The sequence below is a fragment of the Ctenocephalides felis genome, unplaced genomic scaffold, assembly GCF_003426905.1.
Source record: "Ctenocephalides felis isolate EL2017-DRISC unplaced genomic scaffold, ASM342690v1 CF-g0.4_SCAFFOLD_01886, whole genome shotgun sequence".
NCBI lineage: Eukaryota > Metazoa > Arthropoda > Insecta > Siphonaptera > Pulicidae > Ctenocephalides > Ctenocephalides felis.
This window is the reverse complement of record NW_020538040.1, coordinates 21,068,525-21,088,167: the sequence shown is the minus strand read 5'-3', so window position 1 is coordinate 21,088,167 and position 19,643 is coordinate 21,068,525. Positions and strand designations below refer to the sequence as shown.

Genomic DNA, 19,643 nt, shown 5'->3' with positions numbered 1-19,643 from the left:
ACGTGATGTTTGTGGGGAAGGGGGGAAGGGGAATATTAAAAAATTTTTGAATATCACCACCTATCACCAAGGGGTCCAAAATTCTCTTAAAAAATTGATCCCGTGATTAATGGACGTCCCCTTATTCAAAAAATTTAAAACATTAATTTTAAAATTTATTAAGTAAAAATATATGTACCAAATCAAGAAAAACTAAAACACAAACTTTGAAACAATACTATTTTTGAAAAATAAAAATTTAATAAACAATAAACACATGAAAACCACTACTACTTTATAATAAAAACTGATAAAAAGATCATCCTGGTGATAGTGACCATTAGGTCGGTTTGATGTAATGTAACATCCTGATGATATCCTTGTTTTGGATATTTATAACTTGGCACGTTTTCAATTAATAAATTTTAAAATTAAAGTTTGAATATTTTTTAAAAATTTTATTCATTGTGTAAAACAAAAAAAAAGTAGTTTAAATCTACTGAATGATGCGCACAACAAGTGTTATAATGGATAATAGTCCAGTCATTTAAGCTTAAATTAGGTAAAAATCTCGGAATTCGAGATACCCAGTTGTAAGTCTGAAATAATTGTATATTGACATTTAAAGTTGTCTCAAAACCTACATATGGTACGTACACCCTACCATATGTAGGTTTTGAGACAACTTGTAAATGTCAATATACAAGTATTTACAGACTTACAGCTGGGTATCTCGAATTCCTAGGCGAACTTACTATAATGAGTGGACTATAAATAAAGTATTAAATATCAGTTACCTCTATTAATTCGACGAATTGGCTGCAAAATAAATCAAATTTGCTTCAACGTCAAAAAGCAATCAGTATGTAAAACCCTAAGATATATACCCATAATATGTATGCATATATATCCAATCATTTCAGTTTTGGATTTCCGTATAAAGTACCCAAAATTGCAGATTAGTTTGATCACAAATGATTAAAAATTATTTGACTTTAATTTCTAATTAATTGTCTAACCAAAATCAATGCGAATAATCCATGAATCTTCTTATATATTTTTCCTCTTTATTTTAAACTCTTAATGATTTAAAGAATCCTACGAGTTCAGTTCTCAATTTCTCCAATTCTTCCTAATGCAAGTATCAAAAATGATTTTTTATTGTTCAAGCGTAATTCTGAAATACATTCTTGGTCGATCCGATTGTTGTCAATATCTCTTGTGAGAGTGCTCTCGGTGCTCGCGTCTACTGTTAGCCACAATGTGGGGCTCCTGCCTAAATCCATTGGCTGATGATGAATGGTGATGGTGATGATGGTGGTGTCGTTTCTTCTCCTGCATGCCAGCTGAGAAAATAGAAAAGACTTAGTTAATGATTTGATAAAACCTTATTAAATTGAAGGTTCCACGACTTTGGAAGCGTCCATTAATCACTTGATCGATTTTTTAAGGGTTTTTAGACACCCCCTAGCCTTTGGTGATACGTCGTGATGTTTAAAAATACTCTTCCTCCCCCGCCAAACATCACGTTAGGTAAAAAATAAATACACGTGACGTCTTACTATACTTTTCCCGTAATTTTTTGTAAAACCCCCCTCCCCCAAAAGTCTCACGTAATCAATGGATGTCCCCAGTGGCGTCGGAAGCAAATTTTTGATGGGTAGGCTTGTTTTTTTTTGATACACCGCCAGTGGCTTCGTTTTTTTTAGAAATACATACTAGGGCATATAATTTTTTGAGATTGATGGGTGGGCTCAAGCCCAGACAGCCCACACGGTTCCGACGCCACTGGATGTCTCTTTTAGATTAGAGGTTGAAGTGTTCAGGACTTGAAATAGCAAATTATTTGAAATGATTTTCTTTATATTTTTATGGACCAGTACTGCCGTAAAATAGTCCAATGTTGTGGCAAGACTATGTTACACTCCATTTTTCATACAAAATGCTACTAAATACTGTCAAAATGCCATGTATATGCTGTGCAATCGGGCGTTTCACACATAAAATGCAACTTCACCCATATGTTATCAAACCATATCTCAAAGATCCAGTTATGATGATATTGTTTTTTTACATCTATGCGATTTCTAGTTTAGGTTTTCTATCTATATCTATCTATATCTATATCTATATCTTTCTATCTATATTTGACAGTTTTTAGTACCACTTTATATGAAAACTGCTACCATAACATAGCCTTGCCGTAACATTAGTCTATTTTAAGGCAGAATTGCCCCCCCAAGGTATGTGAAAAATTGGTAGTAAATGCATACCAACTTTTGTATTAGCTTGAAAACCTAACTACATAAGATATTATTTTATATCAATAGTCAAGCAAAATATTCTAAGGAATTACGTTCAGTGATGCAGCTCTTCAAATTTGATCTCTTTACAGCAGGGCTTCTTGAACTATGAGTCGCGACCCCATTTGGGAAAAACTCTAGGGTCGCGAGTGATTTTAATGTCAAATATTTATATCGTTTTATAACAACACGATTTTTGTATGTTCTCAACAAATTCTTAAACTATATAGTTTCATATGTACATGTATATATATACCAAATATATAAATTATTTAAAAATAGTATTTTTTATATCTATGGAGTCGTCCATCGCAGTCATAAATGGAGTCACCAAGAAACTCGCAACTGTAAATGGGGACCCGAAGGACAAAAGTTTAAGAAATTCTGCTTTAGTGATGATAGTACAAATACTAAAATCAGATAAGGATAAAACGGATGTTAACTTATTGGTAATTTTATTCTTCTGTTATAAATTTGATCAAATAGTTTAGTTGGTGGTCGTTCAATGGATGGATGTCCACTCAATCTATTTTTACACTTTTGTCTGAGAAATGAGAGAACCTCATTTCTGATAAAAATATTAATCATCTTAGTCACAAATTTTACAAAAAATGCGTAATTTTGTAAAGTTTGGCAACCTTTAACAAAATTTCTCTTATAAATAACTAGCAAACCCGACGAACTCCTTTTCGCCACCAGATGGTTTCGTGAAAAAGATGAAGAAATTTTTTATTTGTTTTAAATTTGAAAAGGAAAAATTTGATTTTATTGCACAACAGTAATGAATTTATTTCGATTACAAAAATGAAGTGTTTTTTAGTTGAACTTCTCTAAGTAAATAAAAGTGAATCCGAAAATTATCCGTTTCATGGAAGTGATCTTTGGTAAACCACATTTTTTGTTTTTTGGTCTGACGTTAACACAAACAAAGCGGATGGTTTTCCAACTCGTGAACAGGCAACGTATAACTGCCCATGTGAAAAACAATGATTTTCTAAATAATCTAGTTGAAATTTATCCCGCAAACACTAAGCGATTGGCCTTGCGACTTGTTATTGCGAACGCAAGGCGAAATTGCAATCGTTTGAAGTCAAACCAAATCGCCAGCAATTTTTGATTGAATGGTGAAATTCACTGCGTGTACATCATTATACTTTGCGGCAAGAATTGTTCGTTGACTTAACCAGCATGATTCTGATAATTTTCACTAATGTCATTACTCGAATTTTTAATTACGGTGCGTGAAGTTCCAGCAATTTGCATTAAGGCACGATGCCAAGCACCACTAATTTTCTTAGCTATAAACCTTGCGGAGCCCGAGACCTTTTCAACGAATGCAAAATTGTCGAAATCGCGAAATCGGTTCGTGCGTTCTGGAGTTATTTCGTCAGGAAGGAAAATCCGACTTATTTATATATATAGAAGATTAACTGTTTATTAAAGATGGTAAGTCAGTCAGATATTATAGCTTCTGGCTATGCCTGAGAACCTCAAAAATTCTCAAGGTGAATTAGTGATGTCTATTTTATTTTTTATTTTTTGAGTATTTTGTATTTCAGTTCAAATTTGAATCAGTAATCCCTACTTACTAATATATTAACAGTATACTTTTTTTATCAATATGACTTATCATTTGGGCTCGCCCGTAGGTAAGCGGTTAAGAGCGACGGGACTTGCTTCAGAGGTCCCGGGTTCGATACCCACTTCGAGCAGCCTGTTGTCAGGCAACATTGACAACGATTTCACTTGGAATATAGATAGCAATATTTTCCAAGTGAAAATAGCCCTCACCCGGCATTGTTGCACCATACTTGCCCTATTACAGAGATTGTAATAAAAATTTATCATACAGAGATGTGACAACTGTTTGGGTTGCCATCTGTAATAAAACAAACGTAGTTTGTAAGATCTTCCTCACAACAGCTCATAGAACCCATTAGTTCTGATTGCTGTTCAAATAAAATTATAAAAAAAAAATGACTTATCATTTACCTCCATTCCTGTGCATAAATCCGTTTCCGCCGTCTGGTTCGTCCATGGTCTCCTTCCTCCTCAATGGCGAATGGATGCCCCCGACGCCAGCAGCGGCGGTACGGTCCTGGATTTTCAATCCCGTTTTGGAACCGGCAGATTCGTGCAGGTTCTCCCAGGCTTGCCGATAGTATCGGTTCAGGCCGTTCCTGGATTCGGAACTGGATGAGTCGAATGAGGCGACGGTATTACAGTCGGGCGACGCGCGGTGTCTGTAGTGTTTGGCACTGTGGTTCCTATAAAAAATAATAATGAACTGAAAAAATGTCTAAGGAATAACTAATTATTAAAGAAACATGCAAATAATTATATTTTATTATCTGATCATAAGTACTCATTAGTAGAAATCTATTTATACGTTCTTTTAATTTTAATTAGTGCTTGTTAACTTCCCGAAGGAGAAGTTTGCTTTCATCAAAAAATTCGATTTGCTAATTTTATATTTTCTCGACGTTTCAAGCCATTCTGAATCGAATGAGACTAAATTTGGAAAAAGTATGTGTGTGTGTGAACAGATTTTTTGCCGTAAATCAACGTTTTCTCAAAAAACGGCCGGACCGATTTCAAAATATTTAAAAGCCATTCGATGCACCTCGTTGAAGACTATCATTTGTCAGTTTTGCGCTACGATCTGCCGAGCCATTTCATTGAAATTTGAAAATAAAGTGTTATATTTTTCGCCCACATTTAAGCTCATACTACCGAATTGATTTTAAAAAATCAAAAACTGTTCGAAAGATATTAATTGGAAATAATACTGATCAGTTTTAAATAAAAATCTACTGAGCCGTTTTCTTGCAATTGATTGTAGAAAAGAAAATGTAAACCGATTTTTATGAAACTTTTTGGGCGATATATACCTTGGTCTTATAGAACTTACTAAAATATTACAACCTTACAAAAAGTAGTTTAATTTTAAAAATTCATCAAAGTTTGAGAAAATGAGTAGTTTTTTGGACGTTTGTTAAAATTAAAATTAAACGATTTACTTGGTATAACGATAGAGCACTTGGTCTTAACAAACATACTAAACCATTAAAATCCTACGGAAACTACTTCAATTATAAAAATTATTGATTTTTGAAAACTTGCTTTTAGAAAATACTCCAAGTTAACGTGCTCATTCGATTCAATTTGTAATAATAATCCACTCGGAATACTTTTAATCATTATTAATGAATTTAATGTTTATTAAGTCGATTATTTACACATATCGGGAAGTTCGTGTAACTTGCCTCAAAGCAAAATACCAATACTAACTAGTATTTTTTGTTTCGAGCACTGTTGTTTGGTTTACAATACTTGAATATAATTTTTAAGTGTTTGTATGAAGTTTTGCTATTTTTAAGTTAGATTGAACAGTTTTTTTATATAACCTCTAGAGCAACTTGAATGTAGTTGGGGTAAAAAAGACCACGAAAACCTTTATACTGATGAGTTGTAAACAAGAAAAAAAAATTTACAAAGTTCAAAAACAAAATATTCCAAGAACTATATCCAGTAAAATATATAGGTGTAAACAATAAGAAATTAGCAAATAAAAATGTAAAATAGGTTAGAAAAATCAATTTTGCAAAAGATAAATTAAATTAACCGTTATTTTAACTCTGTTGATATTTTTTTTCTTATAAAGTTCCATATGAAAGTTGTATTCAGTGTGATCTTTGCAAATTGTAAAATCAAATGAAGTTACTAGAGACACATATTTGTCTACATTTTTATAAATATTACTATTAAATAGTAAGTTAAAATATATCTTAAGAAACTAAATATTAAAATATCATTTTGGTATTTTTCACGCAAATTCACTCTCTCAATCATCATCACATTAAAAACAATTATTATTCTAATATTACTTACTATACAATCTTGAATTTACAAATGCTGCTTTATGGCACATTTTCATTTCTTGCTCTTTGGTTTTTTCTATTTTTTTATTGAGATTTTAGTTAATATGTCAGTCGAAAATATTATACTTCTAATTTTATTCGGTTTTTTTTAGTATTTGCTGTTAATATTCAAATTATCTCTTTATTCAGTAATATTATATAAGATCTCTTGAAGTTTGTGGATTTCTTTGTTTTTTATAGTATTATTGCACATTTGCAAATATATACCATTAGTTCTAAAAATTTTGATATGACCAATTTTCTCTATTTTTTGTTTTAGTATTGTCTAGTTTGGAATCGTGTAAATGATGTCTAATTTCTATTTGTCTAATTCTACTATTTTAATCTATTTCTCTAAATATTTCCATAATCAAATTGCCATTTGTCAAATTGGTTTTCTTTGGTTTAAGTTTTGTAATATTTTATTTAAATTTTCTTTGGATTTATCAATTTTTGGCATCCAATTTGTTTCATCTAACAATTCCCCAATATTTATTAATATTGTTTTTCAACTTATTTCTCCATTCCTTCTCCTAAAATCTTCTCCTAGTCACATTGGATTCGAGAAGTATCCAGCTCGCTGGTGCCTTTTGTTCGGCCTGGCTGGTGCCAAGTCTCTCCTTCCGATCTGCTGATCAGGAAATGGTAGCGCCAGTAAAGTGTACCAACGTGGAGATTGTTGGGAAAAATGTGAAGAATTATTTTCTCCTGCAAAATATTTGCTTCCGAGATCGCGACGGAATGACATCGGCGAAGGAAGACCATGTTTAGAATTACGATTTCTTGATGGCGAGCTTTTGTGGAAAAAATTGGTATTGTAAAAATTAATGTTGGAAAAGTTGTGGGAACGGATTTTTTCAAAAAACGAAAGAAGGTTTGAATAAATTTTATATCAAAATAATATATTTAAATAAAAATTATTTTTGACTTCCCGAAAGAGAAGTTTATGTTTTTATATTTTTTATTTATAGAGTTATATACATAAGGTTTGATTTATTTTTCATAATTAATAAAGGTAAAATTAAATAAAACATTTGAAAAAAATATATAAATTAGGAAAATGAGTCCATGAAAGTGACTTTACATCTAAATTAAAAAATATGACAAATATCCTACAATATAAAAATGCTTAATTGATAACAAACTACAACAAACATTTATTCTATTTGTAGATCACCATAATGGGAAACCAACATCTAATTTGTTCCTAATCCAAATCAAGTCAAGTTTGTATTCAACTCATTTTACGTTTATTAACTTTATAATTAAAAAAACAACTCAACGATTTATGCTAACTCAAGATTGTATATATTAGTACTTACGTCAATTTTCTAATAAAACAAAATTAATTAGTATAGATTAAGATATAAATATAATAGTTTATAATAGAATTTTAAATATTTGTTATTTCAAAAATATTACTTCAACAATCTCTGACAATGGTTTGATGATTTCGTATTTTTAAAGCCTATTTCCTAAAACTTTACTTGTTGTCCTTTTAGGACATGTGTAAATAATATTGTATCATAATAAAAAAAGGACAACTGAAATGGAAAAATATGTATGTTTCCCATTAATGACGATCCTATGGTCCTATATTTGAGAATTGGTTCGGAAAGATTTTGTATACAAAAACATGTGCAGATATACACATTTAATGAAAAATATACATTTTCGACATGCGATCCGCGACCATATGGTGGCAAAATTTCGAAAGTAGAAACAATATTCCAAAAATCCAAAAAATGAAAAAGAATATACGTTTTAAAGTGCATTTCACAATTGGAGAAGGAAGTTGGAGTACAGGATAAAGATATATAGCAAATATACAACATATAATAGTTTTATGCACACACACATGCATTCTTAGAACTTTGTCACATGTTTAATGGTTTAATGAATCACTAAGAACTAATTTACTCTCTAAATATATAAGTCCCAATATTCATTTATTAAACATGTGACAAAAAATACCAAAATGATATCAAAGATACATTTTAACATCTTTGACAAAAAAATACAACGGTGATATTTAGCTGTGAAGACAAGAAATTTGTGATGAGTGTGGGACTGTGTAATTGTGAAAAAACATGTTTGTAATAACACATAAAATGAACAAAAATCTATGTTTGAAATACCAGCAAACAAAAAATATACATATTTACAATTAAATATTTGAGATTAAACATTTAAAGACTATTTTAAAATGAAAGTTTAAATTAAGATTTAAATAAAAAAATTCTCAATTGTGTATTATCTTTAAGAAAGCATTTTTAGAAAATATATTTAAATGTAAAATCCCAAATATTTTGTCATGCCAGAAACCATCACGTTGTACCTGTCTTCACACTAAGAATCCCCAAAATATGTTTATAAATATTACAGCAGAAACTAAAAGCAAATGAAATAAGCAATAAAGCTATTCATCTAAGAGAAGTAGATTTAATTAGCAGATTGGAACTTTTGCAATAGATTTTTACAAGAAAGTATTTCAATTGCTTTTATTTTTAAATATTTATATTAAAAACTCACCTTCTGACAAGCATAACTACTGTAGTAACAATTGCTGCTAAAAGAACAAAGCCACCGAATGCTCCAAGAGCTACAATTGCTCCAAGATTCAGACGAGCTCCTAATGGACCTTCAGATCTAAGAAATGAACATTTTTATTAGTAAGAATTTATTTGAATAAAAGTTAACTCTCAAAACCGGAAGATATTTTGAAATCAATCTTAAGCTATGGAAATATCAATAATTCTTCTATGATTATTTTACCTATTATTCGCCGGAAGTCTATCAGGTCCTGGTACGGGTGTGTCTTCATGATCCAAAGGCCTGGCCACAACTAGAACATTGCTGGGAGCGACTGTCAAAGGACTCTGGGGTTTTCGAACTGGTGGATTTGTGTACTGCCTATTATTATTATTATTGGCTCTGATTATGTCTTGTGTTGGCTGATTTCCGGAGATAACTGGTGTCCTCTCTTGACTATCTTGACCTCTGACTGTAGTCGTGGATGGACTTATGGAGAATGGACGCGGCCTGGTAGGCTTTGGCCTAGCTGGGGTCGTACTGCTGCTATGGCCTAAAAATTATAATAAGAAAATTATATTTTAGAAACAGAGCTTTGAAAACTATTATATATATTATTTTATTTTTATGATATTAGCACCATCGATCTTACAAATCTGCGTCACACAAAAGTCATCGCTAATTATTGATCATTATAATATTTTAAAAAAGATCTATAATTTTATTAAACTTTATTCAAAAATTAAAACAATAATCTCGGAATAACTCTAGAAGTATGGTCTAAAAATAAAATCTGAATTTAATACCTGTAGTAATTGTTGGAGTGGTTTGTCTTGGAGGATGTGGTTTATATGCTGTGACAGCAGGAATTGGAGAATCTGGTATAACTAATTCCTCTGTAATACAAATTATAAATGAAATAATTGACAAAATTTCAATTCTGATAATATTTTAATATTGTAAAAAATAAAAACCAATGATTAAATTTGCAACATTAAAGAATCAGTTACAATACCTATACATTCAGGAACTGGTCTATCCCATAAACCATTATTCAGACACGTTAAAACTGGAGCTCCGGATAAAGTGTACCCCCGGTGACATGAGTATGCAACAAGATCTCCAACATTTCTTCCTGTTCCTTCAGCAATTGCATGTGATACCAAAGGCAACAGTTCGCATTGAGTCGGTTCACACCTAAATTGGAAAAAATATTCATTATAGATTTGTTTCACTAAGACACTAAACTTTTGGTATCTAAGTGTAATGAACTATATTGCTAGGTACAATATCGTGTTAGATTTATTTACCTTGGTGGTGGACCGTTCCATCTCTCGTCCAGATCACAAGTGAGCCTGGCGCGTCCTATCATTCTTGATCCTGGTTCGCAGGTATATAAAACTTCACTCAAGTAACCTACGCTATCATTCAAAAGTGAATAACTTCCTCTGCGAATTTCTGCTGGGTAACCACATTGTATACCTGGTAATAATATAATATTTTAGAAACGATTCATAAACATTCGTTTTCTACATGCTATTACATAATCTTTAGATCTCTATAAATAGCAATGAAAATCAATATTCAGTATTATTTACTTTTGCAGACAGGTGGGAATTCATCATAGAATCCAGTCTCCAAACAAGTTCTTTCACTGGGTCCAACAAGAAGATGTCCTTCGTCACATGCGTAACTAACAGAAGCTCCTACTGCAAAACCTCTATCAGAAATCATGGTTGAATTGGGTGGTTGTTCTGGTCTGCCACAAGCTTTGGGTTCTGTAAAGTAGAAATATAATAAATAATAAGTTAAAAAGTAATAGATAATATAGAAAGATATAAAGTAAAAAAGAAAACTATAATAAAAATTGGCATATGTCTATAGATAATATATAAAAATGTACATTTGGTTGTTTTTCGAGGCTGATGGCTACGAAATGAAATAAGTCTAAAAATAAATATGATAAAATATTGTGTTTATAATGAATTTTAAGTTTGTAGTAATAGAGTAATATCAAAATCAACATATATAGCTGCTTCTGTTGACATCTTCAAAATAGCAAACAAAGAACATTCGTATATGATTCGTATATGATTAGGAGTTCGTATATGATTCACGTGAAAGACAATTATTGCATACACAGCTAGTATTATAATAAAGTAGCAAAAACCAAAAAGTAATAATATTATATTGTTCTACTTACGATGTTGGCATATATAGTTCAGTGGAACATCGCAATCAGTATCTGACCAAAGCCATCCTTTGCTGCCATCAAAGCGTGCACAATCTTGTTCTCCTGTAGGAAGATTCCAGAAGGAAACAGTAACATCAGCTCCTGACAACCATTTCCAGTTAGCTCTATCTGTCTGATCACGTACTGCTCCCATCCAGTATTGCGAACTAGAGTCGCTCCTAAACAAGAAAAAAAAATTGGAATAAACAATTAGATTAAAATTAATTAATAAGTTAATAAAATTTTGACTTATATTGATGAAATAAGTTTGAACAATTTAATTGTCACAAACTGCTTACCAATAATGATATTGGTCAAGATCAAAGCAGCCACTTCTCTAATCAACCTCAACATATAAGCTATTGCCTATAATTATTTATAACAAATAGTTAATATCTAGTTATCAAGTTTATCTACCTGTGTCTTCTCCACAATTCCCAGCTGACAAATCCTTGAAGAGCTGGATTACTTTCATCTACCAAGGTTCCTCCACGGGATCTACAGAATGCCAGAGCTTCACGGAAGGCCAGAGGTTGACGAGAATAGAAGGAATAACATTTGCCATTGTATGTTGCTGTGGAGCCAGGTGGCTGGTCTCTGAATTGGGGACATCTTTCAATTGGTAAAGCCTGGAAGAAATAATTGTAATAGAGTTAAATAAATAATAAACAGAAATTGACGTTTGTGAGTCAAAGTTGGCAGAATATTGGATATCGTAAAATGTTGATTAATGTTTGTGAACTTGGTACAAGCAAATCTTTATGAATTAGATAGAAATAAATCCACATATAGAGTAAAGTTGAAATCTTGAAAATCTATGAGATGATATTACATTAGGCAATTTAACTGGCATTTTATGAAATTGCCGACAGGAGTGCCTGGAATAAGAGAAATTTTACCTTTTTGAGTTTACAATTACATTATAGTAATTCAGATATTAATTAATATCTGAAGATGATGGCTTAAGTCATTAAATGTACAATACTAGTTTCTTATCCTTTATCATATCATCAAAATACTAAATATCTTATAAAATTAAGAGTGGTATCATCTATTATAGGTTATCATCTAGTACACAAAAAAGCAGTAAATCAATAGTTTATATTAAAAAAGCTATTAGTATAAAACCATATCCGGAATTTGAAAAAATATAAGGAAGTAGTGAATGACAAAACTGTTTGCATAATCCGTCGTTTTCTTTGTTTATATAATTGGCTGGAAGAATTAAAAACAGGGAGCTGAGTATAATAATAAATTAAAAAAAATTATACAATATTTTAAATTTTAAACATAATTTCCACTAGCGAATTGCGAGATTTATATGTATTTTGCCGCCGGAGCGGTGGCATCCGAGTGAAAAGGGTTAATAATGACAGCGATTACCAATCTGTGGGGCTTGGTTTCAATCAAAGTTTTGTATGGAAATAACATGAAAAAAATTTCAAAAAATTTAAAAATGTTTTTAGATATAATTTAGCAAACAAATGAATGAGTTTATTCAAAATTTGTCGCTAAGTTATACCTAAATTTTTTTTTTTAATTTTCAATTTTTTTTCCATGCTATTTCTATAGGAAGTTTGATTGAATTGCGCACTATCTAAAAGTTAATATTAAGGACTAAAACTTTTAGAGAATTCTTTTTTATCAATTTGGAACCATTTGGGCCCTTGGGAGCAAGGAAATTCGAAAATGTCCATATTAAGGATTACCCTAATATATATATTCCGTTATAATATAAAAATAATATCTATTTTAACTTAACACCTTTCAATACCATCTATTGTGATACTATTGAAAGATGTTATTAAAAATAGTTATTCCAATAATTTACCCACCTTCACTTACTAGCTCTCTGTCTACGATTTACGCATTCGAATAAATTAATTTCTTTAATTAATCAAACATTCGCCAATTAACACATAGTGTAAAAAAGTGAGAGTGTTTATCGCCAATTGCGCAACATCATTTTTAGTCGTTTACAATTATTTTTTATGTTCCGCTTTAACAAATCATTTTAGTTACTTTAATAGAGAAAAAAGAATAAAGAAATTTTAAATTACATGTCATCAAGATGTATGTTGGTTTAATCTAATTATAAAGTAAAAAACAGAGATATTTCTTATACTCGAATATAATTTGAAAATATAATAAGTAAGAGTTTTGAAATCTAATTATTGCTGTAATTTGCTTTGCTGTAATTATCATTTTGATTACAAATTATTACACGAGTGACAATTGTAGTTTAGCATTTTGCATTATTAGGTTTTCATTATTTCACTCGAAATGATTCAATAATAAAATTATGAAGTATTTTACCATTTAACAATCTTAATTAAAAGCCCCAATTAAACTTTTGATGAAATTTGACAACACACTTTTCAAAGTAGGTTCTCTCAAAGTCAAACGATTTAAAAAAAAATATTTTATAGTTCAACAAAAAGTCTTAATTCTTGAAAACTTGGAGCGATTGTGATATGTACATCAAATCATCAGATATTTTATTAAGATTTTAATAATGTGTTTGTTCGTTAGACGGCGACGCGGCGCTTACGCGCTTCGATATGCGTCTCCATGCAGCTAAAGCAGTGCGATTGCTTTGAAAAAAAGTTCAAACTTTCCAAAATAATTCGAACTAAATAAAATATTTTTTTCCAAAAAAGTCAATTTTTTTCAAAAATATATTTAATTAAAAAAAAAAAAAAAATTTTGGTACAGAAAGTTCCAGAAAAAACCACTAGTTACAATTTTGAGCCAAAAATGTAGGGTAATAGCTATTTTCACTTAGAAACATATTACTACGTATATTTCAAAGTAAATACTAATCTCACTACTGCTTGACATCAGGCTATCCGAAGCGAAATCAAACCTGGGACCTCTGCTTTTATCTGCATAGCTCTCACCACTAGAACACAATTTGCAAGATTTTTCTTATCTAAAGCCCGGTGCACAAGACGCCAGTATTTTTGTAACAAAATTTCTGACAAGTTGTCTGGAGAGAAGAGCAAGAATTTTGCGCCAGATTTTCATTTAATTTATGATTAAAAGTAATTTTGTGCATTTTCAAATAGATTATTATAAATATATACTGTGAATTTCACAATTCATATTTTATAGGCCTAAAATACACTAATGCGAGAAGAGAATTGTATGAATTGTAAACAAAAACATATATGTATCAATTTCAGTATTTCTGGAAATTTTAATTATTTCAAATTTTCAAGATGCATGGTGCCCCAAATGACCGATCAGAAGACCAACTCGCACGTCTTATGAAATATTATCCCTAGGCCATAGATTTTATCACTGCAGCAAGTCAATTTAGCAATAGCATATTTGCTCAATGTTTTTTGATCAGATTCAGATATTGCAGTCGATTTGAACCTAAAAAAGTCAAAATGAATGTTATCAAAAAACAGAAATAAACAAACACCGGATGCGTATGCATTGCGCTTCAATGCCCTTCAGTGTTGTAACTGTAGTTTTTTGATACATATACCTACTAAAATGAAGGTCGGACGATTTCCTTCAGAATTTTTTAAAATAATGCAAAAAATACGGTTTAGCATGACGTACTTTTATAAAGGAATGTTGTAATATTCTGTAGCATCATTTGTTGATTTCTAATATATATGTTCAAATAATTAAAATTTTCAGAAATACTGAAATTGATACATTTTTTAGATAAGAAAAATCTTGCAAATTGTGTCTAGTGGTTAGAGCTATGAACATAAAAGCAGAGGTGCCAGGTTTGATTGGTCCTTGGATAGCCTGATGTCAAGTGAGATTGGTATTTACTTGGAAATATACGTAGTAATATGTTTCTAAGTGAAAATAGCCATTATCCTACATTTTTGGATCAAAATTGTAATAATAATTTTATCATATAGAGATAGGACAACCGTTTTGTTACCATATATAAAATCCACGTCAAAATGTCAGCACAACAGCTCATAGGACGAATTATTCAAGTCTTATTATGTTTAAGAAAAGCAGAAGAAAAGCTTCTGCTTTTTTTTAAACATATTGTTTGCTTAAATCTTATAAAGATCATGTTTCTTGACAGATGTCCTCAAGATGGAACGAACCTAGTTCCGAAACGTTGACAGTAAATAAAAAAAGAAATGTTTTTTTTAAAAACTTTTTTGTTTTTTATTACTTTTTGGATTCTTTGTTCGAAGCTCTACATATATATATATATATATATATATATATATATATATATATATATTAAATTTCAAAGTAAAATAAATATTCCAATTTCATTTCTGTGACTAAAAAGCTTGTTGGAAGCAGGAAATATATTAAGAATAATAAAAACGTACAGTTTATCTCATGGTATTTAATTAAATAAATATTAATTTCCAAAAAGACCACAAAACCATTAAGTTACAAAGTTTTCGACGTGAATGCTTTCACTGGAAGCAATATCGAATTAGTTTTTTTCTGGTATTTCTTGCAACACTTCGCTGCGGAGGTTTCACTGACTCGACAAGAATCTTATCTATTGCAAACGGCATCATATGAGGTGTAAAGATATCGAGATCTGCGGGCCGGATGGGAAAATACCAGGATAGGATTACATATAAAATATTTTTTTTTAACTAGTGGGTTTGGGTATAGTGCCTTAAATTGCTGGAACAATAACTCAAGTCCTAGTCAGTAGATCTTAGCTTTGAATCGAAACCATTAGTAATTATGAAAAAAATATTCCTATCTATTTTGTAAATACTTGAATAATCCAATCTTTTTTTATTAACTTCCCGTAGGGTATGTTATTGTAACCGTCCAAAAATCGAAATTGAAAATTTTTACATTTCTTCACGTTTTGGAGGTTTCTGAACATTTTGGCATACCTCAGAAAAAATGATGAAAGATGTGTGTGTGTATGTGTATGTGTGTGTGTATGTATGTATGGATACAATTTTTCGTCTACGTTTTTGGGCGCACGGATCAACCGATTTGAATCGTTCAAATGACATTTTGAATACTAAACAATTTAATATGATTTTAAAATAATTAACACTATTTAAGAATATAATAAAAATCCGTCAGCTTTCAAACTTATTATACAATTTTGTTCAATTTTCGTCATAATTATTAAAAAAATAATTAGCACTTAAGTATTCAAGGCAGTCACAAAGTTCATTTTTAAATTTTTTATCAATTTTCGTAAAATTTAGAATATAAGTTCAAAATTATGAATGTCAGTAACTTAATAAAATATAATGTAATGTAATACGATGTTATTGAGATATTCAAAAATTATTATTGATCTTGATAAATAATATTAAAATCCATTAAAATTAAGTTAGTTGTTTTATCATTTAAAATTCATGCTACATCCATATATGTCAATTTTCAAAATCTTTAACAATGGTCACAAGGTTGTGTATTTTTAAAGTAATTTTTCAAAATCCTACTGTCTGTATAATTTATTAGACCATTTAAGGACAGATGTAAAAATTACTATATAATAATATAAAAAATTACGATTGTTTTACTGGACGTCGGTTACCCTTGTAAAGCGTACCTGATAAAAAACACTTAGAGCATCCCCAAATAAAATAAAATACATGAAAGTAAAATCCTAATTATTTAAAGCAATTTTGCAGGGAGTTTCCCTAACAAATAAAGAAATGTCGCAGTAAAATCCAAATATCAGAAAAATATTAATTATTATTAGATATTGGATAAATTACTGACAAAATGTATTTAACCCTCAGTTTAGCCTAGTGAAAATTACTGTATGATAAAAAAATGTAATGATTGTCTTACTGGATGTCGGATGTATATTTTGAATTGAAAAAAATTAAAACTAAAAAAATGTGAAACATACCTAATTAAAAACAGTTAGAAACAACCCCAAATAAAATAAAAATACATGAAAATAAAATCCTAATTATTTGAAGCAATTTTGCAGTGAATTTCCCTAACAAATAGAGAAATCTCAAAGTAAAACCCAAATATCAAAAAAATATTAATTATCATTAGATATTGGATAAATTATTGGTAAATTGCATTTAACCCTCAGTTTAGCCACCAATGTTTTATAATAAGCATATATAGACAAGAGTTAGTCGGTGTTGTGGGTCTTATCGTAGAACGAGTTCTATTTAATTGAACTTTCTTCTCAACCATCCGATCCAGTTTTGTACCAAAGTCGATATTACTAATATTTTACGTTGGAAATATTTTAGAAAGACGTATCTATATTCTTGTTTACGTATGAATTCATTTATATAACGATGACAGATGATGGACTATATGGTTTCTTGGAAGAAGAAAAAGCTGATGACGTACCTTGAGAAAAGGAAAACGATGAAATATATATTATTAAAAATTTGCTGGATGATTAATATTAATATTTGAATTCATAGTAAACGTTGCAATCAATTCATAAAGCGTTAAATATAAATATTTGTTTACTAAAATAATAGCTCACTTTTATGTTGCAATTTCATTCAACCTTCGTAAAATTAGTGCAGTATATGCATTTCATTTTTATGTGCATTGCTCTAATAACAATTTGTACATTCTGTTTGGAAGATAAATTCTGTTTTAATATTGAAATAAATACTTTAATAATATTTGATATTGCTTTGATCGATTGCAAATAATCTAGTAAAAATGTTAGTTTAGGTCTTAAATTAACGGCCTATAAAACAATGTAATTCCAAGTAGTTTTGATTGCTGTTGAAAAAATAAATAAAAAATGTAGTCAAATATCATTATAAATTCTTTAATAAATTAAATTTTTTTCGTGGGTTTTACTAGAACCGTATGAATGTAATATAAGTATCTATTTACTAAAATTTTAGTTTAGTTTTATTTCATTTAACCCAAAATTACTATAAAAATTGGATTTAGATTTTTATGTACCTTACACTAATGATTGACAATATATTAAAATTAAATAAAATATTATAAATATTAGTAATTAATATCAAATTATTGCGGTCTGTGGGCTTTCTTGTGCTTCTGCACTAACAATTCATGTTTTAGAAGAAAGAAAATATTGTTTCTGTATATTTGAATGAAAAAAGTTTGAATTTGTTTATATCAAATACAACTATTTTTTACCATTGATATAGAATCTTAAAGAATCCTACACGTACTATTATTGAACATATTCGGTACACTATCCAAAAATGGAACTTAAAATTAATCTATTCAAATCTTTGGATTAAAATTCTTGTAAAAGGCTTATGATTCATTTTATTTCACTTTATTTAATCATTTTCATCGACAAATACTAAGAACTTTCTCTTACTCTAACGTTTGATTATAATTAACACTATAGTTTTATACTTATGATATCAATAAACATTCCTTTGAAGCTTTGTCTTAATTTCCAATTCTTGATTAGAAAATATTTATCTGGCTTGAAAATATGTGACCCCAAAACGACCATTGTGATAAAAATAGCTTTTATAAATAATGATAATTTGTTTTTATTTATTTAACAGATTTCAATAATTGTTTAAAAAACTTGTTCACATCTACATTTACTAAATCAAGATAGATTCAAATATGTTGCTGTTGATATATTCGAATATCATCTGATGTTCTATTGAATCTGCCTCAAATTGTAATATACATGACATTTCTAAAAAAAATTACCTCCTCTTAAATTATTCGGTAAAAAATACGTAAAATTCATTCAAATCTATTTATCATAAATGTCTATAACTTTTTTGAGAAGTGAGTTACTCTAAACCAAAACTTTCCACATGGTAGATACATCCAATAAATCGTAGAAATTTAATTTTAATGTAGTTGTTCGGACGTCTTTTCGTTTTATTATATTGGCCATGAAGGTGACAAACTTCAGGGCATTAAGATTTACACGGAATGGTTGCTACCCCAGGTAGAGGGGGTAGCGGAGTGTTTTAAGGGAACTAGTTGTTCACTTCTAAAAGCAAAGTCCGCTTAACAACATGTAAATAACCAATAAAAATAAATATATCTTCTTTCATTATAACTTAGTAACAAATCAGTGATTGTAATAAAAACTGCAACAAATACATAATATATAAACAATCAGTGTTTAATACAGTCCACAGCTACAAGGATTAAATTATAACCCAACAACCTGAATTATCGAAGGAGAGTTTTAATAAATTTTATAACTACGTACGCATAAAGTACAGTAGTTTTGACAATAAAGTGATGACCTAGAAACAGGTTTATCACATAAGATTATCCTTGATATATTTGATATCTGGACAGGAGCAGGAAACATAGAATCAGAAGTTTGGACAAGAAACTTCATAAAAGTGTATAGAAACATGAATGATTAATGATGGTAATAATAGTCAAGGAGTAAAGGAAACCATTGATTCTGGCATTCTCAAACTATAAGCCTATTTTTGGACAGACAACCATTTATGGATCTGTCTCCGGAGTATCAAGCATTTATGGACCTGTCTTCGGCCAGACAACCATTTATTACTAATATTATATTATCTCACCTGATCAGTATAGACAAAAGCTTCGCAAATGCTGAGCTGTGCTGGTTGGGAAACTTCCAAATGTACACTGACAAATGCTCCTGGCATGGGAGGGTTGCAGGGCAAAAACAGAGGTTGACCTTCTTCTAAAGAACCTGTAAATCGGTTGCAAACAGGGTTTGTTCCCAGGTCTGGTCTGTTGTTGCCCACTCGAACAACTATGGTC

General features: G+C 30.0%; 1 protein-coding gene across 1 annotated transcript; it reads right to left on the bottom strand.

Annotated features, from left to right (window-relative positions):
* Positions 1-1,188: 1,188 nt before the first annotated feature.
* LOC113374759 lies at positions 1,189-19,635 on the bottom strand. Its single transcript, XM_026614729.1, has 11 exons — positions 19,439-19,635; positions 11,385-11,596; positions 10,938-11,146; positions 10,333-10,512; positions 10,045-10,216; positions 9,750-9,931; positions 9,541-9,630; positions 8,978-9,287; positions 8,735-8,851; positions 4,275-4,549; positions 1,189-1,325 (listed from the first exon to the last, which is right to left on the bottom strand). The coding sequence occupies exons 1-11, from the start codon at positions 19,523-19,525 to the stop codon at positions 1,189-1,191; spliced, it is 1,971 nt and encodes a 656-aa protein (XP_026470514.1). The 5' UTR covers positions 19,526-19,635.
* Positions 19,636-19,643: the final 8 nt, after the last annotated feature.